Source organism: Coffea arabica, chromosome 2e, assembly GCF_036785885.1.
Source record: "Coffea arabica cultivar ET-39 chromosome 2e, Coffea Arabica ET-39 HiFi, whole genome shotgun sequence".
In the NCBI taxonomy this organism is placed as follows: Eukaryota; Viridiplantae; Streptophyta; class Magnoliopsida; order Gentianales; family Rubiaceae; genus Coffea; species Coffea arabica.
Window position 1 is genome coordinate 66,012,322 of NC_092313.1, and position 18,580 is coordinate 66,030,901.

The following is an 18,580-nucleotide window of genomic DNA, read 5'->3' on the forward strand; positions in this document are numbered from 1 at the left end:
TATAATTTTTTTAATTTTCTACCGTATATTGCTTTTTTGAGAAAATGAGATTTTTTTCTAATTTTCTATTATATTTTGTATTTTTCTACTATATATCTTTTGCGAATTTTCTATTATATTTTTTAATCAAACAAACTCAAAAAGTCAAAATACAGAAAAAAAAAATAATGAGATTTTTTACGAATTTCCTGTTATATTTTTTAATTTTCTACTATATATTGCTTTTTTGAAACTATTGTATTCTTTTCTTGGCTCAATTAATAGTTGTTAGATTTTAAAGAAACAAAAAAGAATTTAAATACGATGTTTGCAAAAGAGAAATAGCAATATAATAAAAAATAAAATAGAAAGTGATACAGAAAGTAAGATAAAAATCCATCGCGAGAAACAATTGCCCAGACGTTCAAGTACTATAACATATTTCTTGATCATAGTTTTGCAGATTTTGCTTCCTTTGGTGTAAAGCCTTCGCCTGGAAAGTATCCCAGTTTTGACTGGAAGAAACTAATCAAATATTCAAGTCAAAAATTGGTTAGCTTGTTTCTCCATGACTTTTGTTGCTTACCCTTAAAACAGTTACACAACTGGAAAGGAGAAAGGTAGATCTAAGGGGTACCACATCTCGTCTGGTAGTGATGTGCATATTGTAAGCATTATGAAAGCTAGCCTGCATCTAGCAAACGAATATAACAACGATTTTCTTAAATTGCACCTTCCACATCTAGTAAGATTTACACAATACCTGCGTAGACAGATTCCTTCATGAGTAGCTAAAATCATTAATGAGAACCTAAATTTGGCCACTGATACCAGCTTACAGTATGGAGAGTAGGCTCAGAAGATGCCAAGCTAATGGCAAATGGTATGGAACTTAGGTTGTCTGTTGCTCCTGCGTCTTTTGGATATCACTTCAAATCTGGCTTTGTTTCTTGGATTTTTTATCTTGGATGCTCCTACAACAGAAACTTAACTGAAGTTTCTCTATTTGTAGCGCACAAGCTGTTTAGAATACTCCTGTTGATTGTGAATAACACTGAAATCTCCAAGCCCCGCCGCACCACATGGGCAAATGATAGGAAACATGAGAGCGACCGAGCATGTATATCTTGCTTATGATACCCTGTTGTTAACAGCAAGTCTATGTTCAGAGAGTAAGTTCTTTTGTGAGATAAAACACTATTGGAGATCCTCGTGCATTACCAACTCAGGTAACGAACATCTGCAATATTCTTCAATAAAATCACTAGAAGCAAAGCAAGTAACGTGGAGACATCTAAAAGCGCAAACTGCACCAGAAGACCAAGCTGCACATACCAGAACGTTTTCGTCAAACAGAATGCCATGAAACTGCTCTACGTACACTTCTAAGAGTACTATTTTTCTCAAGCATATTTAGTTCAGACAAAAGGAGCTTAAGAAGAAAGATTCCGATGCACATTTGCATTGTTACTCGCACGACCAAGGTTATTAATAATCACAACTGAACATACATAATGAACTGTAGCAGTCAATTAGCAAAGAATTAAATAGATCTTCTTAAAATGTTAACTGATGATGCTGCACATTTGTGGAAACTGCCACACACATGGTACTTTACAATTCTCTTCCACAACCAGTATGTATAAATGGATGGGAAGAGAAGGCAGGCTGAGAAACTATCCTACCCTATCCAACCAAGTAGAACATACATGTCAGGGTGAATAAAAAACCCCCTGGTGATTATACATAGGAGGAACCTAAAAGGTATTACCATCCCAACCCACAACCAAAAGATCCCCGAAACCCAAAAAACCGCAAAAAAATAAGGGAAAAAGAAAAATCTCTCCCCTAAGAACCAAAGTGAGAAGAAGCAATAGGAAGACAACAACAAATGAAGTGCTGTAGAATCTGATTCATACCGTTGTTTCTGATATTTCTCTGAAACAAGATTACATAGCGACAAGCTTCGAACTGTTCGTAATTGTTTCATCCAGAGTCTAGGACCTGTACTCATGCACCAAATATTTTGACATCCTTGCTCTACTGAAACAGATTACGTAAAGGTCCACTTGACATCAGCAAACAGTCCAACCTATGCAACAGCATTACTGGATCCTATATCAGATGAATTCTGACTGGGTCGGCTTTTGACTTGATAAACTTTTTTCACTTGCTTCTCGTATCCTGAAGCTGTTCCAGCAGCAGGTTTGCTGATCCACTTTGAAGGAGGTGATGGAAGTGGACTGACATTCTGCACATGAATGTGGCCTGTATTAGATGACTGCACTGAATTTGGCATCCTTGGAGAAAATGCAGCATTTGGCCTTGTTCGACCGCCAGTTTCAATTGTCAGGGTAGTCATTCCATTCCTTAAGTTGTAATACTGATCTTGACTTGGATATCGACATTGTGCCCTGAAATTTTGCCTGTAGCTCTGCAACTCAAATGGTGAAGAAGCATATCCCTGACCACCCAACATGCCCCGAGAATTATGATATCCATTGACATAATTTGGTTCCCCAACAAAGCCTCCATATCCAGATTGTCCAGGAGGCCTAGGCTTATTTACTGCATCGTTGCCCAGAGCGCTTCGATAAGTCATTTGCTCAGAGAAGCCCCTTTCATATCCTGATGGTCCAGCAGGTCTCGGCCTATCTGTAAGATGGTTTCTTGGGAAATTCTGGTTAGCCTTTTGTGCCCTCACCCCAGAGTAATTATAGTTGGAATTTATATTGAGTGTGTTGTTAAGTAGACGGTGTGCTGCTTCACCCAGCGAAGGACCAGCTATTGCTCCAGGTACCTGTGGCCTGTAAAACAGAAAAAATCATGAATACACAAATAATAATGTCATTGAGAGCATAAATTGTTATATGATGCGAAAGGTGACTATCCTCACAAGACTAAATTAGACAGCTAAAGAAGGCAAACAACACTAATTACTTGAAATTGATTTTTCCCCAATTAGGTTGCCGCATAGTTCAACAGATCATAAAAAATCACCTTCAAAGAATGAATGAACTTTTCAATGTGGCATAAATTTCAAAATTAGCTTTTACAAATGAATAAATCCAGCAGAATTCTAAAAACAAGTTCAAAAACCAAAAGCAAATGAATAACACAGGCCTCTTATCAAAATGCACTTTACCTATTTCTTCCTAGCTGGCGCTTGCTACCAACATCTTCATGCCATAACACAGGGAATGGTTTAATGTCAATTGCTCTTAGGACCTATAGTTGAACATAGCAAAGGCTGCTTTAATATGAACAAGGAAACATCAAGCAACTCAAAACAGAATTAGCATAGTAGCTACAACTAGGACAGAAGCATTTGGATTGCACTTATTATGAGAGTTTAGAAAGATAACAATGTAGTACATATTCAAATGTGATGTATATGAGACAAAATGTTGTTGGAAAAATAAAAAGGTAGTTGGGAAATGTTTCAAGGGAACATTTCCAAAACATTTTTTGAAAAAAAAAATTGGCAATCCCAAAAAAGCTGGGCCCAAGACCAGACATTTCAAAGCAAAATTACCCTGGATGTGGCAGTGCTCAAAGCATACCAGATCAAACAGGACTTCTTACAATTAGAAGTTTTCTTCTTGAAATATCTACTACAGAAGTAGCAGCTTGGAATTGACTCGAGCGTCTGCTTATTTATAATACTCATAACTGCCATAAAATCAGCATTAAAACCCAAAAAAACCTTCATTTTCCTAAAACTAATTGAATTATCTCCCTTAATCTTTGATCAGTGTGCTTCTTACAATTTATTGGTTTAAGAGAAATGGAAAGAAGAGTTATTACAGTTCACTGGGATTCAGAGAAATGGAAAGTAAAGAAAGGGATTCAAGGTTTTGTATTACTGGTTTAGATTGCCAAAAAAATGGATTAAAAAATATAGCACCAAAAATAAAATGTAGTTCCAATTATTTAAAATTTAGTATTATTGATAAATAATGGAATACTAATTTGGATCACTCTTATATTATCTAAAAGTTGATTTATTCAATTAATACCTCAAATTCTTAGAAAAATATACCTCTCAAAAGGTGAAACTTTTGAATTTCGGTCAGTTTGTTGTCAAGGCTAACGCCCAACACATTAAAAGGGCCAGCTAAAGCCACAAAGAAAATTAGCCCACTACTTCAAGAAATTAAAACAACTATAGTATAAGAGACTGCCACAATAAAAGGAAATTAGCAATCACATGGGGAGTTTGTCCTCCCAAAAGATGGATATTCTAAAGCGAGGGCTGTATGGAAGTGACCCACATCAGACAACATACCTTTTCAGGAAATACTGTACCATCAGGAGGCCTTGGGATGTGCTTATGAGGTAACGGATTCAAATAGGTTATATTTCTGAAAGATGAAAGAAGAACAGAGAACTTAAACAATTGCATTCTCTCTTTTATAGTTAAAGAAAAGAAGAAACAAAAAGACCTACAGTGTTTCATTGTTGATGATATCTGGAAATCCATTAACTGAGGAAGGAACTACTGGTGTCTTACGATTCCTCTCAGTTAACCACATAAATCCATTCATTCCACCACTGCAAAAACATAGATCAAAACCAAGTGTCACACAGCAAGTTGGTGCAATCACTTTCCAAGATAAAAGATGAAAATATTAACAGCATTGTTGGCTGGCCAACCTTGCATTGGTGTCAATAGCGCAAGGGTGCCGCTCTTTTAGAGGCACTAAACCAGACAGGTGATAGTATGACAGAACATGTGGACCGAGAGGATGGAGGGGGTGGACATAGAGCAAATCACACATCACACTATTACGATGTCGCTCTTCTTCCTGCAAAGACCAGATATATATGAACACAAGTTGCATTCCACAACAAAACCATGAAATTGTAGAAGCAAGCTCTGTAATCAAAGGCATTTCAGATATATTAAGGCTGAGAAAGATTCAATTTACTAGTCCTTCATGGACGTCAAGAATTACATAACATTTTTAACAATTTCCCCACCAGGTACCCACCTTGCTGTTTGTCAACTAATTAATTAATAAACATGGTTAATTTTTTAGAACTCCAGAGCCCAAAAATCTTTTTTTTTTTCCCAAAAAATGAAAAAAGAACAACACATTTGCACAAGTTTTTTTTATGGCTTCAGCAGTATCTTACTAGTTGAACTCCACCACAGAAAGTCTACATACATCTAGATTTATAATTAACTATGAAAAACCGAAACTGTCAAACCAGGTAATATTTCATCAACATTATTACAAATTACAAAGGGACCGGATATAACATTGTGGACACTGCCTGCACTCTTCCTTAGGCCCGTTAAGTCCAAGGCCACCATTCTTTGATTGTCCTGGTGAGGAAGTTGTAGCCACAAACTAATCCCACGTCTAGAAATCCTAACCAAACTCACAAAGAGCACAACCTAAATGACTCCATTTCGTAAGCACCTCCAAGTCTTGTTTAAAGACCACATGGATTGCAAATATAATGACAGCATGAGTTCAGAAACACACTTCTGTTGTCTATGAACAATAGAAAAAGGGTAACGGAAACAATAATTACTTATCCATACCGTTAACGAATCTTCAAGTTTCTTTGTAGCAGTAAGCAATTTGTTCTCATCAATGAATGGCAACTTCACAACACCCTGATTATTACAGAAGAAAATGAGTGTCACTCCTACTCGTGATGCCATCCATCTAAAAAGGTGACTTCATAATAAAAGGAATATCAAGGTATACCTGCCAGGCAAATCGCTTCCCATGCATGTCAACTTCAAAATCTGCACTTGTTTGGAGAGATGAAGTTATTTCTGACGGTACAGAAGGAAATTACTGAATTAAATACAAATAGTCAACTAGCATTACCAGATGGGTAGAAATGTATAATAGGCGATGATGGATCAGTCATTAAGCTCCTGTACTTCTCAGGAAGAGCACTTGAACTGCCAATTCGAACGAGGAGCATGTTGTAAACAACAAAACAATAGAAGAACTAATAGAATCAAATAAAAGAACTACAACAAACAAAAACGAGAGACAAGTCCAATCTGCAATAACCTATAAAAGTGCATGCAGGTGATTGAACATCAGTCTTACCAAACTGAACATCCTAATGTTCAAGTTTGTTTGATTATTTTATTGAGTTTAACATTGTGTTCAAGCTTGGTCTGTTTATACATTAAGCCAAATTCAAACGAGCATTTATCAAGCCGAGCTCGAGTAGTCCGAGTTTTTTACCTATAAGCTTCACTCTTATGCTAATCAAGCCAAGTTTGAACCAAGCTTGAAAATTTATCGAACGTAAAATGCTGTTCAAGCTTGATTTGACTAATTAGCGAACCAATCTCAATTCTCAAACAAGCTCTTACCCAACCAAACTCAATTCGAGTATCGAGTAGCTAGGTTCATCTTTCAGCCCTAGGGGAGAGGGAGAGGGAGGAAGAGGGAGAGAGGGAAGGAGGGGGAGATATAGAGAGAGAGAGAGAAAGAGAGAGGGAGAAGGACCTTGAAGCTGGCAGGGTACCCATGAGCTGATCAAAGGGTTTAAATGGCACCCCAAGAAAAAATGTAATCTCTAAATCAGCTAGATCTTTAAGGTCAGAAGCAAATGGAGCATAATGATATGGATAGAACCTGAAACAAAAACCGAGCAAAAAAAATACAAAATTCAACTTTTAATTTAATGCATAAAGGAACATGAAAAGGAAAAGGAAAAAAAAAAAGCCAGACCCATAAACCAACATTAAACAGTGTCCCCTACTAGCAAGATTGCAAGACAGAAAAACTGAGTGAAATTGATTGAAACAAACTTCTTACCCTTGCACCCAAAGATAAAGGAAGAAAAGATAAATCATATAGGAAACAAAAATAATATACAAATATCCCCATAAGACACTTAGTGGTCATGATAGCATAGATGATGTCAGATATTCCATTCAGGTCAGAATAAATAACCACATGGATACACTTTGTTGCATCACCATCCCAATCTTATTCAAACAAACATCAGATGTCAAACATCCAATACACAGAGTCTAGTACAACTGGAAAAATAATATTGTTGCCTAATGAAAAAACCAACCATTGCCATGAGCAGACACCTTGGTAGTAATACCGACACACCCAGCATAACCCCTCCACATACTTCTGAACCTGCACAATAATTTGCATCATCTTGTATGTTATCACAGGCATCAACATGGCACTTAAGTTATCTCTAAATACAACATTTCCATCTCAAGCAAATACAGAAGATATACAAGCAGAAATGAGGAACTACAATGACATACAATCAACTATTTTTATTCCTTTTATTAAAGTGGAGTTGCAATGAACCTTTCCTAGGGTAATTAGAAGATTAGCAATAGAGTTCAAAAGACAGCAAAAGGAATAAAAATATAAACTAAACATCAAGAAGAACAAGAACTATAAAAAAAACAAGATACAATGTTTCTAAATACAACCTAAAATCAAGGCCTTAATACAACCTAAAGACCAAAACTGGAAGGGGAAAAGAAAGCGAGAGACTGGATGGAGGGCCAAAAAGAAGGAAGAATCATGTCATTTAGTTTCCAATATGCTACTCTGAGGCACACAATCCTAGACCAATATTTCACTATTTGTTTTACCTACCAATGCCACTCATCGACAACTTGCTTTCTATGTTAAATCAAACTTTTTACTTATACTTCCTAAACAATTATTCCACTAGCGAAATATTCCACTAGCATTTCGCAAGTTTTTCTTCATGCCAGAACTGGCTTTACAAAGAATTAGAGTTGCATATTACATGGTAAATTTCGCACTTAAAAGGGATGTGTAGTGCAAATATATTCACCAAAGATTGAGATAGAAAAATGGCAGATCTCATACGGACTGTTTTCAACAGTACTTTATACTTCCTGATTTACATAGGAGTAATTTCCTCATTTATAGAGTGTCATTCATAAGCAGAAGAGGTTATTTCCTTCCAAAATAGATGGACTTGTAATATTGACATATCAGGGAAATCTTACTTCGAGTACGATGACACTGGTGTGCAAAGAAGAACCAAAAAACAAAAAATCCAACAAATGGAAGCATTAAAATAAGGAAGATTTCGATTCGTTCTTCATTAAAGCAAATAGAAGGACTCAAGAAACTTACTACATCATTTCTGACTTCATCAATCTCCACTGGCTTTGATACTCCAAATTTCTCACAATAGTACCTTTCTTTGTAACCAGGCTCCCCTAACTTTACCTGAAAGAGAAAGGTAAATGACCAAAATAACTACACAAAAGCGGAGACGCATAAATAAAAATTAGTCCCAGCACTAGCATTACTGCAGTCCTAATTACAAAAACACCACCAATACAAGGCATAAGGATGGCATGCAAGCCTTGACTTCTTTTTTTCACAATAATTTATCCATAAACACAAAAAAGTACCCATTTGCAATCCAATTCTTCCTCATCTAAAGAAAAGTTTATATCTCAGAGCTTGACTTGAGGCATTATATCAACTCATAAAAAAAAAAAACCCACTTTTTCCCTTTCGATTTGAAAACTACCTAGAAATATACATTTAGGAACTTATATTGTACAGGAATTGACATATTCCACTCCCATTCTTCTCTTTCTGGTTTTAGTTATATTTAGGTCCAACCATCTAAGCTTTTAGCCAAGTCATAAACAATATAAGGTAAAATGATTGGATGAGTCAGTGAGCATTCATACCAATGTCAATATCTGAGATAAGATTCCTTAGAAAAGAGATACAAAGATGAAATTACATGCTAAAGTCAAAAAATTTTACATAGATGACTTTTTAAGTAAAGAAGGCTGGATGGAGAAGTTTCTCAAACTTTTAAAGTACATTTTGTGTACATTCACTTAGAATTTAATCATGGTCCGCTTGGTTGATTTTTTATTAGGTGTTTGTCTAAAATTTCACCGTTGCTCAGCATAGTTATTTTAGGACAATATTGCTGTCTGTCCAAAACAATTGTTTTGGAAAGATATTTGGTGCTTTTTAGGGTGTTTTATGTGATTCAAAACATGGTGGTAAAACCCCTCCACCCTCCACGCACCACCCACCTCCATCCCCTCCTTCCCGTCTTCTCCCTATGCCTACCACCCTCCTCCCCTCCCCTTTTTCCCCTCGCACCTCCCCTTCTCGCAATCGCCCCCCCCCCCCCAAAAAAAAGCCCGATCGACCAGATCGGGGATTTTTTTTTTTTTTTGGGGGCGGGTCCCGGGGGGGTGTGTGTGTGTCGCTGGAAGGAGGGAGGAGAGAAAGGGAAGGAGGAAGGAAGTGGGGGAGAAGACGGGAAGGAAGGGGGTGACAGGTAGAAGAAGGGAAATGAAAGGAGGATGGAGCGTGGCTGGTGGATAAAGGGAGGCGGGTGTTTTCATGCGTGTTTTTGGGTCTTTTACTTTTGTTTTTTATGTGGGGGGGGGGGGGGGGGAGACGAGGTTGTCAGTTATTTTCTATTTTTTTAAAGTGTTTTTACCAATTACTCTAGTTAGTGTTTTTGGACACTTTCCATTTCTAAAACAGCCCTGCCAAACAGACCCTCAGGTTTTATCAGCACTCTGCGTAAGCTTTTTCCTCATATCCAAGATCTGTCCCCACCTACTTACCTAAGTTTTAAAACGAACTCCAACAGTAATTTTATATATTTTTTCTCCATCCAATTCTATCTGGACAACACTCACAAGCTCTCTCCACCTACTTAGAAACAAACTCCAACAGTAAATCATGTATATCTCTCCCTCCATCCAATTTTCTATTTTGGCAACACTCAAAACCTAATGTGAACAACAAACAATGCAGAATAACTAATCAGAGGTGGAAAAAAGCATTGACAACATTAAGCATTAGAATGTGATGCTAACACATTAAAAGAAAAGTGAACATGCATAGAAGAAGACAGGAAGTTGAAAACAAGTAGACTAAAACTGCAAGCCTTCCTGCTCCAGCAAACCTTCCCCCAAAATGACATGTGTAGTTAAGAGGCCTTGTCCAATGTGAATCAAAGTGGAAATAGCAGAGAACCGACAGAATCCTCATCTAATTTGTTGTACCTTATCCACAACTTGAGCCTGGGGCTCCTCGTTGCTCTCTCCTCTTGCTTTAAGCTTCATCTCTTCATTATTCTCTATGGCCTGAAATAGCAACTACGGTTATAAATAACAAAAAACTAAAACTTACATAAAACTAGGCAACTATAATGCTGGATGGTGCAGGTGATACAAACCCTAAACAATTCAGCTAACTATTAAGTAGCAGAAGGAGATCTGACTCAAAGGTTCATAATCAGTTGATGAAACATAATTAACAAAAGATTACCAACAAATCATGTTTGAAAAAATATTTGTCAAAATAACATAAAAACACAAAAACTACATCAAAATCACTATGAAGGAGAAAAGAAACCTAGATTTCCCCAGGAAGTAATAGCTGAGACAGAAAAAATAGGAAGGAAATAAAGCTAGTGCATCCCTGCAAATAACATATTCTGAAATAATAACTTCAAGTCCTCGACAGATATTAAAGCATCAGGTATATGGTGGGTGATCAGACATAGACATCCTTGGCAAGAACCTACTAGTAAGTGTGAAGAAGAGTAATTTTTTGAACTATAAAGGGGGGGAAAACTCAGCATATTAGCTAATTCATTAAGATGCTCATGAATAGGCTTCAGAATTAAAACAATCACAAGCACCTGCTGTATACGAGCACGCTTTTGAAAAATTTGATCTTCATGAACAGCAACAGCCTGAATAAAGTGTTCAACTCTGTCCAGCAGAACCTGAAATGCAGGGGAAACAATAAGCAAAACCTGTCACTTAAATAGAACCACTTCATTAAAGTAAGTTAAAGGACCAAACTAGTCCACCTTGAACATCCTGTTCTGATAAATTTATGGTATTTAACAAAGAACATACACACAAATAAGCACCATAAGAGCTAAAAGTTGTAAGGTGCTAATATACGAGAAGAGAATGATTTTAAGAACTAACAAATATAAATTGTACACCATACGTCACAATTATGCATGTAGTTATACTGCAGATGCGCCTAACAGATTTACTTGTAGAACTATACTTGCATTAACACAATCCGGAAAATAAATTCATTCAATTAACCCTTAATTTCATCTACATATTGTGCGGACATTATGAGAACTCTCACTTGTCAATTTAAGAAAAAAATAGAAGAAAGAGCAATCAAAAGGTCATATCAAATTGTTTTTCCACTCTCTAACCTCAATCTTTGTACTATACTTTCTTTCCACAAGATCTACCATTTAAGTTGTCCATAGTACAAAGGTCTGCCATTTAAGTCAGCCAAAGCACAAAGCATGTAGATGCAGATGCAAGAAATCATGTTATTCATCAAAAGATCAAATTGTTAAGATTTCCGACAAAGCATCGTGCAGGAAATCTTGGGGCTTGTTTGGCACATGAGTTTGATTTTAAAATTTGATGAACCACACACAGACATCTCTGCACCATGAGGGCACCTATAATCTACAGTCCAAAACTTTCACTCTACATTATATCCTCTTCTCATTTTGAAATATCAACTCAAAAAAGGGACCGAATTCCAGTCCAGTCCATGGCAATGGAAATAGCATTGACAATATTATCTTTCTGAGGCCAAAAAGGAGAAAGACAGATTGGCTAGCCAGAAATCTCATGATAAAGCATTGCCTTTCAGCACCAAACAACCCTCTATTAGGAGATCCAATAACACCTATTTGCAGACCGAATCTTAAGTACCACTATGAGCTCTAATGAGAATTTTAAGAGCCACCAAGCAACCAGGGAACCCAAAACCAAAGCGAGCAAGGACACCCAAATTTGTACTCAACATCTAACCACCATTAGATGGTATTCATCTGGAATTAACTTTTAAGCAAAATTGGCATTTTGCACCTAATAAATCTCAAATAGTCACCCATACAATTATTTTGCTTTTCTTTTTCCCTAAAGTAACAAGGATTATTGAGGTTTTACCATTTCAGACATCATTAATTCTAGTCATAATGCAGGTATGTGTCATCAAAAAAGAGGATGGCCACTAATCAAGAATATTAAAGCCACTAGAAGAACAGAAAATTACCTCACCCTCTTCAGTAAGATAACCACCCATTGCCGTGAACTCCCTTCTGTATACAACCATCAGCAGATTGATAGCCCCCTATTGGACTTAAAAAAATTTAGTGACAGCTAAATAGAGAAAGCACCAAGGAAGCCACAAACTAGCGAAAGAATATCCCACTATCTAACGAGTTATGTAATCTCTATGATATCAATGTACCACGATCCTAGTAATACATATATACATAACAACAATATATGACAATATCAAACAATTGCGCAGAGACTAGTCACAGCAATAACCGCTTCTAATAGCTGGCTCAGTGACACATACCTCTCTAATTTCTAATGTAGGCATATGAGGTAGAAAGTCGTTGCCAACAAAGAAGCACAAAAACACAAAATCATCCACCAGCCTTTCAAAGTCTAACGCAAATGGAGGGCTGACTATCTCTAAATCATACTGCAAGTACTCACGTAAAACCCATATGTTGAGGAACTGCCAAATAAATAAAGGGTGACAAGAAGTAAGAAGGGTTCCATAATACAACAACAATAAATGGAAAGAGACTTGAACATGAAACGTCAAACTTTAAGCTCATAATTGATTACCCCACCTGATACTTTTTCTTGTGAATAGGAACGTCATTTACCAAATTCCCATTTGCATCTTTAGACCCACTACCCGCACCATTACACTCAGCTGCCAAATGACCAACTTGACCGCATAAAAAACATTTTTCCTGTTGCCCAGGTGGAGTAATTACCTGTACCATCCATGGAGAGATTCAGAGTATTAAACGTTTACAGAAAGAATCCCTACAACAGTCTACACAATAATGCCACACTTACCTCCCTCAATATAGAAAAGTGGACTTCATGTGTAGCTAAAGACAGCATAATCAGATCAGCATCCTACGTTCAGACAAATCAAAAAATTGCTTCAGACATTACCATCACAGAATTACAAACCAGATCCATCAGGCCAATTGTTAAAGCTAAAAAAGTATGCAAAGAAATGAAACAATGACGTTAAAAATGAAGGCAAAGCAAGTAACAATTATATAACTCACCAGACCATATAGACAATGTTGGGTGTTTGGATCAAAGCCAGGAAGATTACGTTGTAAACGAATATATGACATGATTTTGTGCTCTCCCTCACCAGGAACATTTGAATCAGAAAGAATAACCTTCAAATAAGCACCCAATGCAGCCCCATAAATTAATTAAGAGATGACAAAGTATCCTGAAAACCAGAAATATTTTGAAGATAGAACCCGAAAAGATCACTCTGCAGGATCATCTAATTTTCAAAGACTGATCAGGGAAAGGAATTTGTAAAGCTCTAACATCGCACCTTTGTAAACCTCCAGCCAGGATTGTGGTTCAACCTAGACTGTACATAATACTGAAGCGCTACAGAAAGCACCGCCATGAATGGAGTACCAGGGGTGATGACATTTGAATCAGATGTCTCGGGCTTCTCTTTTGGCAATAAATTAGCCCCCTCAACCTCAAATTCTTTCTTCAACCTTTCTTCTTCAGCTTCCTGGAGGAGGAACTAGACTACATGACTAAAACTTCTTCTACTTTCAAAAGTGAGATGAAAGAATTCTTACAGCTTCAGCAGCATCTTTAGCAGCCCTAAAACGCCTAGATCGTTGCTGGTTCATTTTAGCCCTAGGAGCAACGCCATCTAAAGAAGAAATAACAAATTTAAGACACATAGGGTCCAATTCCAAATAGAACACTGAGAAGGACAATTTCTTTACTTACCAATTGCCATATAAAGAAGCTTTCTTGGGCGAACCAGTGAGAATAAGTGGTCTATGTAATCAAATATTGATCTGAAGACATCATCATAGGTGGTCGGCGCAGGCTGTACATACAAGAGGACAAAGCCACGCTTCATTAAACTAAACAAAAAAGCTAGAAAACACATATTAGGAAAGCTTTTGCAAGAATCAACTGCTCAATATACAATTGATAAATCCTAGAGACGTCTCTTAGAGCTATCAATTTCAATCATGTGTACCAACTTCATGTAAATAACTATGTAGCTGGTACTTGACACTTCATAAACATCATTACGTTTCATAAATGCAATTGCTAGACATTCAACCACAGATCCACAGCCATATAGACTTATCCAAGAGCTGCATCAAATGTGAAGTCAACATGAAAAAAGCACCAATAAATATGTCCCCAAATGAAACCCAAAAAAATAAAAGTAAAATAAAAATCTCAGACCATACACAATATAGAAAAACTCTAGATTTGAGGCTCTCCATAAATTAAGAAAAACTTTACGTACTTATTCGGACATTGGATTATACAGAAGGGCTAATGAAGGCCATACATGAAAAGAACCCCTTTACTATTGAGTAGAAAATTTCACAGAAAAATTAACAGACAATATTCCAGTCTTACAATTTACTCACTCAATCCCAAAATAGTGGGTTGCTTTCATAAATCCAACTTTTTAGCAACATTGCAAAGATTGCCAGGCACTGGTGGCTTTATTTCCATTTTCACCTTTTGTAAAGTCTATTACAATGTGGATTGTCTGTCATTTCTACTACTTCCAATTACATAGCTAAACTTGAGGGGCCCATTGATCTATGTGAAACTCCAGATAAATGAATGTGCTTGTTTGCCAAACTTGCACAAGTGCATATCTCTGAATGTCACACATATGGAGTACATACGTTAAAGACCTCATCTCAGTTTCTTGCAAACTACAGCAATGGCAATCAAGAGGCATCATGAACCGGAAAGTTCTGAAGTTTTTGTTAGCCAATTTTGGTGGACACATTTCCCAAAAAAACCAAAAGAAAAATATGACATTAAAATGGGCAGAGGGAGTAAAAAATTATTGACATATTGCATTAGAAAAATATTCATTTTCAATGCTTCAAGACATTGTGCATCTCCAAATTATAGCAGCAACATCTCATCTAATTACACAAGTCGCAAGAGAGAGGCCTACTAACATGACAGCCTTCGAAGATAGTAGATACAAAAGGTTACCAAATCATAGGCAGTATCTATCTTATTGTAAAATAATGTCTGCTAAGACAAATTAATCCACAGGTAAGACCAAGTGTATATACTTATATTTACATAGACACAAAAGGAGACAGATGTCTGTGTGTGTAAATTATAGTCTCTATATGCCCAATCAAAATCTAAAGTTCCAGGAAAAACGGATTAATTGATGAGAAAAATGCTGATTATGCTCATATAAGATAACTTTCATTTTCAACTTCCAAAATCCTCTTTGTTATTAATTTCTTTTCAAGATGTATCGTTAACAGATCAACTCAAGAGTATTCATGTTGTCTAGCATGGTTCCACAACCAGAGACTGTTGCGTTATTTTTCCAGGTAAATGATGCAACGGAGAAAAATGGACATAGCAAAAACAAAGGGAAATAGAACAATTCAGTTCAAATAAAACATAACAAAAATCAAATTCACGATTTTTAGATAATGCATATAGCACGAAAACTTTTCAATGAAAAAAAATATTAATATTTAAATATCGACCAATATCTACCAACAGGTTCCCCATACTTCAGTTAGTAGTCTAAATAAAAGAAAATAGAAAATTTCACTTGAATACTGAAGTGTATATCCTCAACCTATGGACATTGTAGAATCAACAACCTTTTTAGCCAAACTCTAGGCTAAGCACAAATAAAGTGAGTCAGAGGTATTGGTTTTCAGACCTTAAATCCCACAGCACTGGGAACATGAAAAGCAGCCACTGTTCAGTGAACAACTGTGCAAATATAAATATAAAAAAGAAAACCACACTATTATCTTTTAAAGATTCCATTCATTCTTATTTATTTCAGCAATTGGACATTTATTCTCCACCATTGAATTCGTTAAATGTCCAACAGGGGACCAAAGCATGGGATCATAAATGCCTCAAGAGCACTAGGATGGCTTACGGCAATAAGTTTCAACTCCGAAACTCTAGTCTCAATTCCTCAAATTCAGTTATCTTCCATGCCAAGAAGCAATTAATCACCAAGATGTACACTTTTTTTTTGTCATTTAAGACTTATCTCCAAGCCTTCTCATACTCCACACCCCCACACCCCAATGCCACATATTCCAAAGTCCTCTATCTCAGTCCTCCCATTTTCCCCTTTTGTTTCACTTCAGTCCTCCTTCTGCCTCTTCCCGAGCCCCAACCACCTGTCAGCAACAATTTCAGTTCTACTTTCTTCTTTTTTTTTATCTCCATCTTTGTTAATCCCATCCCAAACCCAACCCCCCCCCAACTACTAAGTTCTTCTAATTTTCTTCTCTTCCCTTTCTTTTTGTCAGCTCCCTCCCTACCTTTTCTTAATCATTTTCCTTCCTCCTCCTTCATGACTCCTAGCTTTCCACAAAATTGAACTTCCCCCTCTTTTTGATACTAGACAAAGATATTTAAACACACAGCAACTGACACCACTTAACCTCAGGATGAATGTTTTCTCCAACCTAGATGACATTACAAAGCTCTACCTAAGACCTCACTTCTAAACTAAGAGTGCCATATGAGCATTCCACAAATATTCGCTATTCTTCTCTCCAACAGATAGTTACTATGGCAAACACAGAAGCAGGCAAATGTTTAGTGAAGAGTAGTCTGCACCCAAATACAGAAGTATGGACTTGTGTGGATCCATACCATGTATTGCTCACAAATAAAAGGCCTACCACTTTAACCTAGCAGACTATTCTTACCAACAGATCTCCAAACTAAATTGGAAAACACATTCCACGTTCTTATTCCAGGTACCCCTCAAGAAACCCACAACATTCTAAACGTAACACAACCCTTAACCCTATGCTCTACCTGCTTTACACAGAATTGGAAGTATGACTGTCCAAAGTTCTGATACCCTAACAAACTCAATCAACAAAAGATTGCAACACATTTAATAAGCATATCTTCATTTCGGCTTAAAAATAACTTATTATGAAGTTCAAAATTGGGACTTCTTTTATTCAATAAACACTTCATCAAAAGCCACTCCCACCAACACAGGCTCTTACTCATCATTATTTTCATATTAAACTTTCAAACGTTCTTCCCACCAATAAAAAACCCTAAATTCAAGACTTTCCAAAACAATAAAATATTGAAAACCAATCAAAAACCAGGGAAATCAACAAATGTACTTCTCCAATTGATAATCATTAAAAAGAATTGAGTTTCTTAAAACTTCGACAATACCTTGCCTTCTGGGTGAAAACACGGATGAATAATCCCGTTCATATCCAAATACAAGTTATCAAACTCTATTCCATTAGGATTTGGCTTCGAGACATCTGCAGGTACAACGTCACCGTTTGCGTCCTCCCTCGGCTCCTCCTCCACCACGTCGACGATGGACAACGGGTACCGATCGGCCAGCCACCGGTAAAACGCCGGCACTCCCATTCCTTCTTTTTTTTTTTTTTGCCGCCTCCCTTCTTCAACCACCACCTACTGTAGAAAAAGCTCCCCCCAACTCTCAGAGATTAAATTAATATAAAAGAAGTGTGTGTAGTGCGTGTGTATATGTATTTAACTATTTATACACACACAGTTTCGGTTGTGAAGGTTTTAGAGAGAATAATTCAGGAGCTGGTTTTCTATGCGTTGAAGAAAGAATAAAAAGATGATACAAATGATAGTAGAATGAGAGATGTCGGACAGGTGTCATAACTTGAAAGGACGGTAATGCCCCGATAAGTATAATGAAGTCAAAGAAATTGATTATTTTTTGAAATATAAAATGTGTTAAGATGGTTGATTATTTGAAATATTATTGAAATAATTACTGTAGCACATTTTATGGTATAATGTGTTTGAGAGAAAAAATAATTGACAAAATAAAAAAAATAAATTAAAAAGTATATTCGTGATACAAGTAAATAATTATTTGCTTCTTAAAAGAATTATTTGCAAATAATACCTATCCAAACATATCGTATAATTTGAAGTTGCATTGAAATTTATATTCTATTGTTTTCATTCTCTTTTTGAGCTAAACTTGAGTTTGGGAGCTGCAAAAACTAATTGACAGCCCAATTTGAACCCATCTTTAATAGCTCGTATTATATATAAATGGTTAACTTCGTTTTTCAAAAAATAAAAACAAAAATGGTTAACTTCTCAAGTGTGAGCTGTTAACTTAAAATTTTCAAGAATTTTTGTTAATATTTCAAAATAAACGGTTCAAATTGAAACTACCTAATGTGACTTTATTTAAGTGACAAGGACTCTATAATTGCCACTATCAATTCTAGAAACCTTCTGATAAGTGTTTAACTTGTATGATTCTAGATTGCATATACGACCTATGTATTTACAATAAAAGATAATTAAGATTTATTACTTTCACATGCAATCTTCATCCCCTTTGATCAAGTGTTTTGATTAAGTGTTCACATACAATCTTCATCCCCTTGGATTTGAACAAGTGTGTTTTGATTAAACTTTATTGTTGCTCTATCAAGTGTTTTGACTCATCTTTTC

The 18,580-nt window shown here is 36.3% G+C and overlaps 1 protein-coding gene across 4 annotated transcripts; it reads right to left on the reverse strand.

Moving 5' to 3' along the window:
- Positions 1-674: 674 nt before the first annotated feature.
- On the reverse strand, positions 675-17,698 carry LOC113732687 (5'-3' exoribonuclease 4). 4 transcript variants are annotated; one of them, XR_003458857.2, is made up of 23 exons: positions 17,294-17,698; positions 13,832-13,934; positions 13,675-13,751; positions 13,413-13,604; positions 13,126-13,245; positions 12,905-12,967; positions 12,670-12,819; positions 12,387-12,551; positions 12,075-12,152; positions 10,672-10,758; positions 10,031-10,111; positions 8,109-8,204; positions 7,045-7,115; positions 6,468-6,596; positions 5,829-5,905; positions 5,703-5,743; positions 5,534-5,608; positions 4,636-4,787; positions 4,429-4,533; positions 4,268-4,343; positions 3,125-3,207; positions 1,899-2,786; positions 675-1,304 (listed from the first exon to the last, which is right to left on the reverse strand). XR_003458857.2 is itself a non-coding variant. In XM_027258612.2 (22 exons), the coding sequence occupies exons 1-22, from the start codon at positions 17,498-17,500 to the stop codon at positions 2,072-2,074; spliced, it is 2,943 nt and encodes a 980-aa protein (XP_027114413.1). In that variant the 5' UTR covers positions 17,501-17,698; the 3' UTR covers positions 1,488-2,071. The 4 variants fall into 4 exon arrangements, 2 of the variants coding, with proteins under 2 accessions (XP_027114413.1, XP_071936823.1); XR_011840887.1 differs by lacking the exon at positions 12,387-12,551; XM_027258612.2 differs by lacking the exon at positions 675-1,304 and having other exon boundaries at positions 1,488-2,786.
- Between the last annotated feature and the right edge of the window lie 882 nt (positions 17,699-18,580).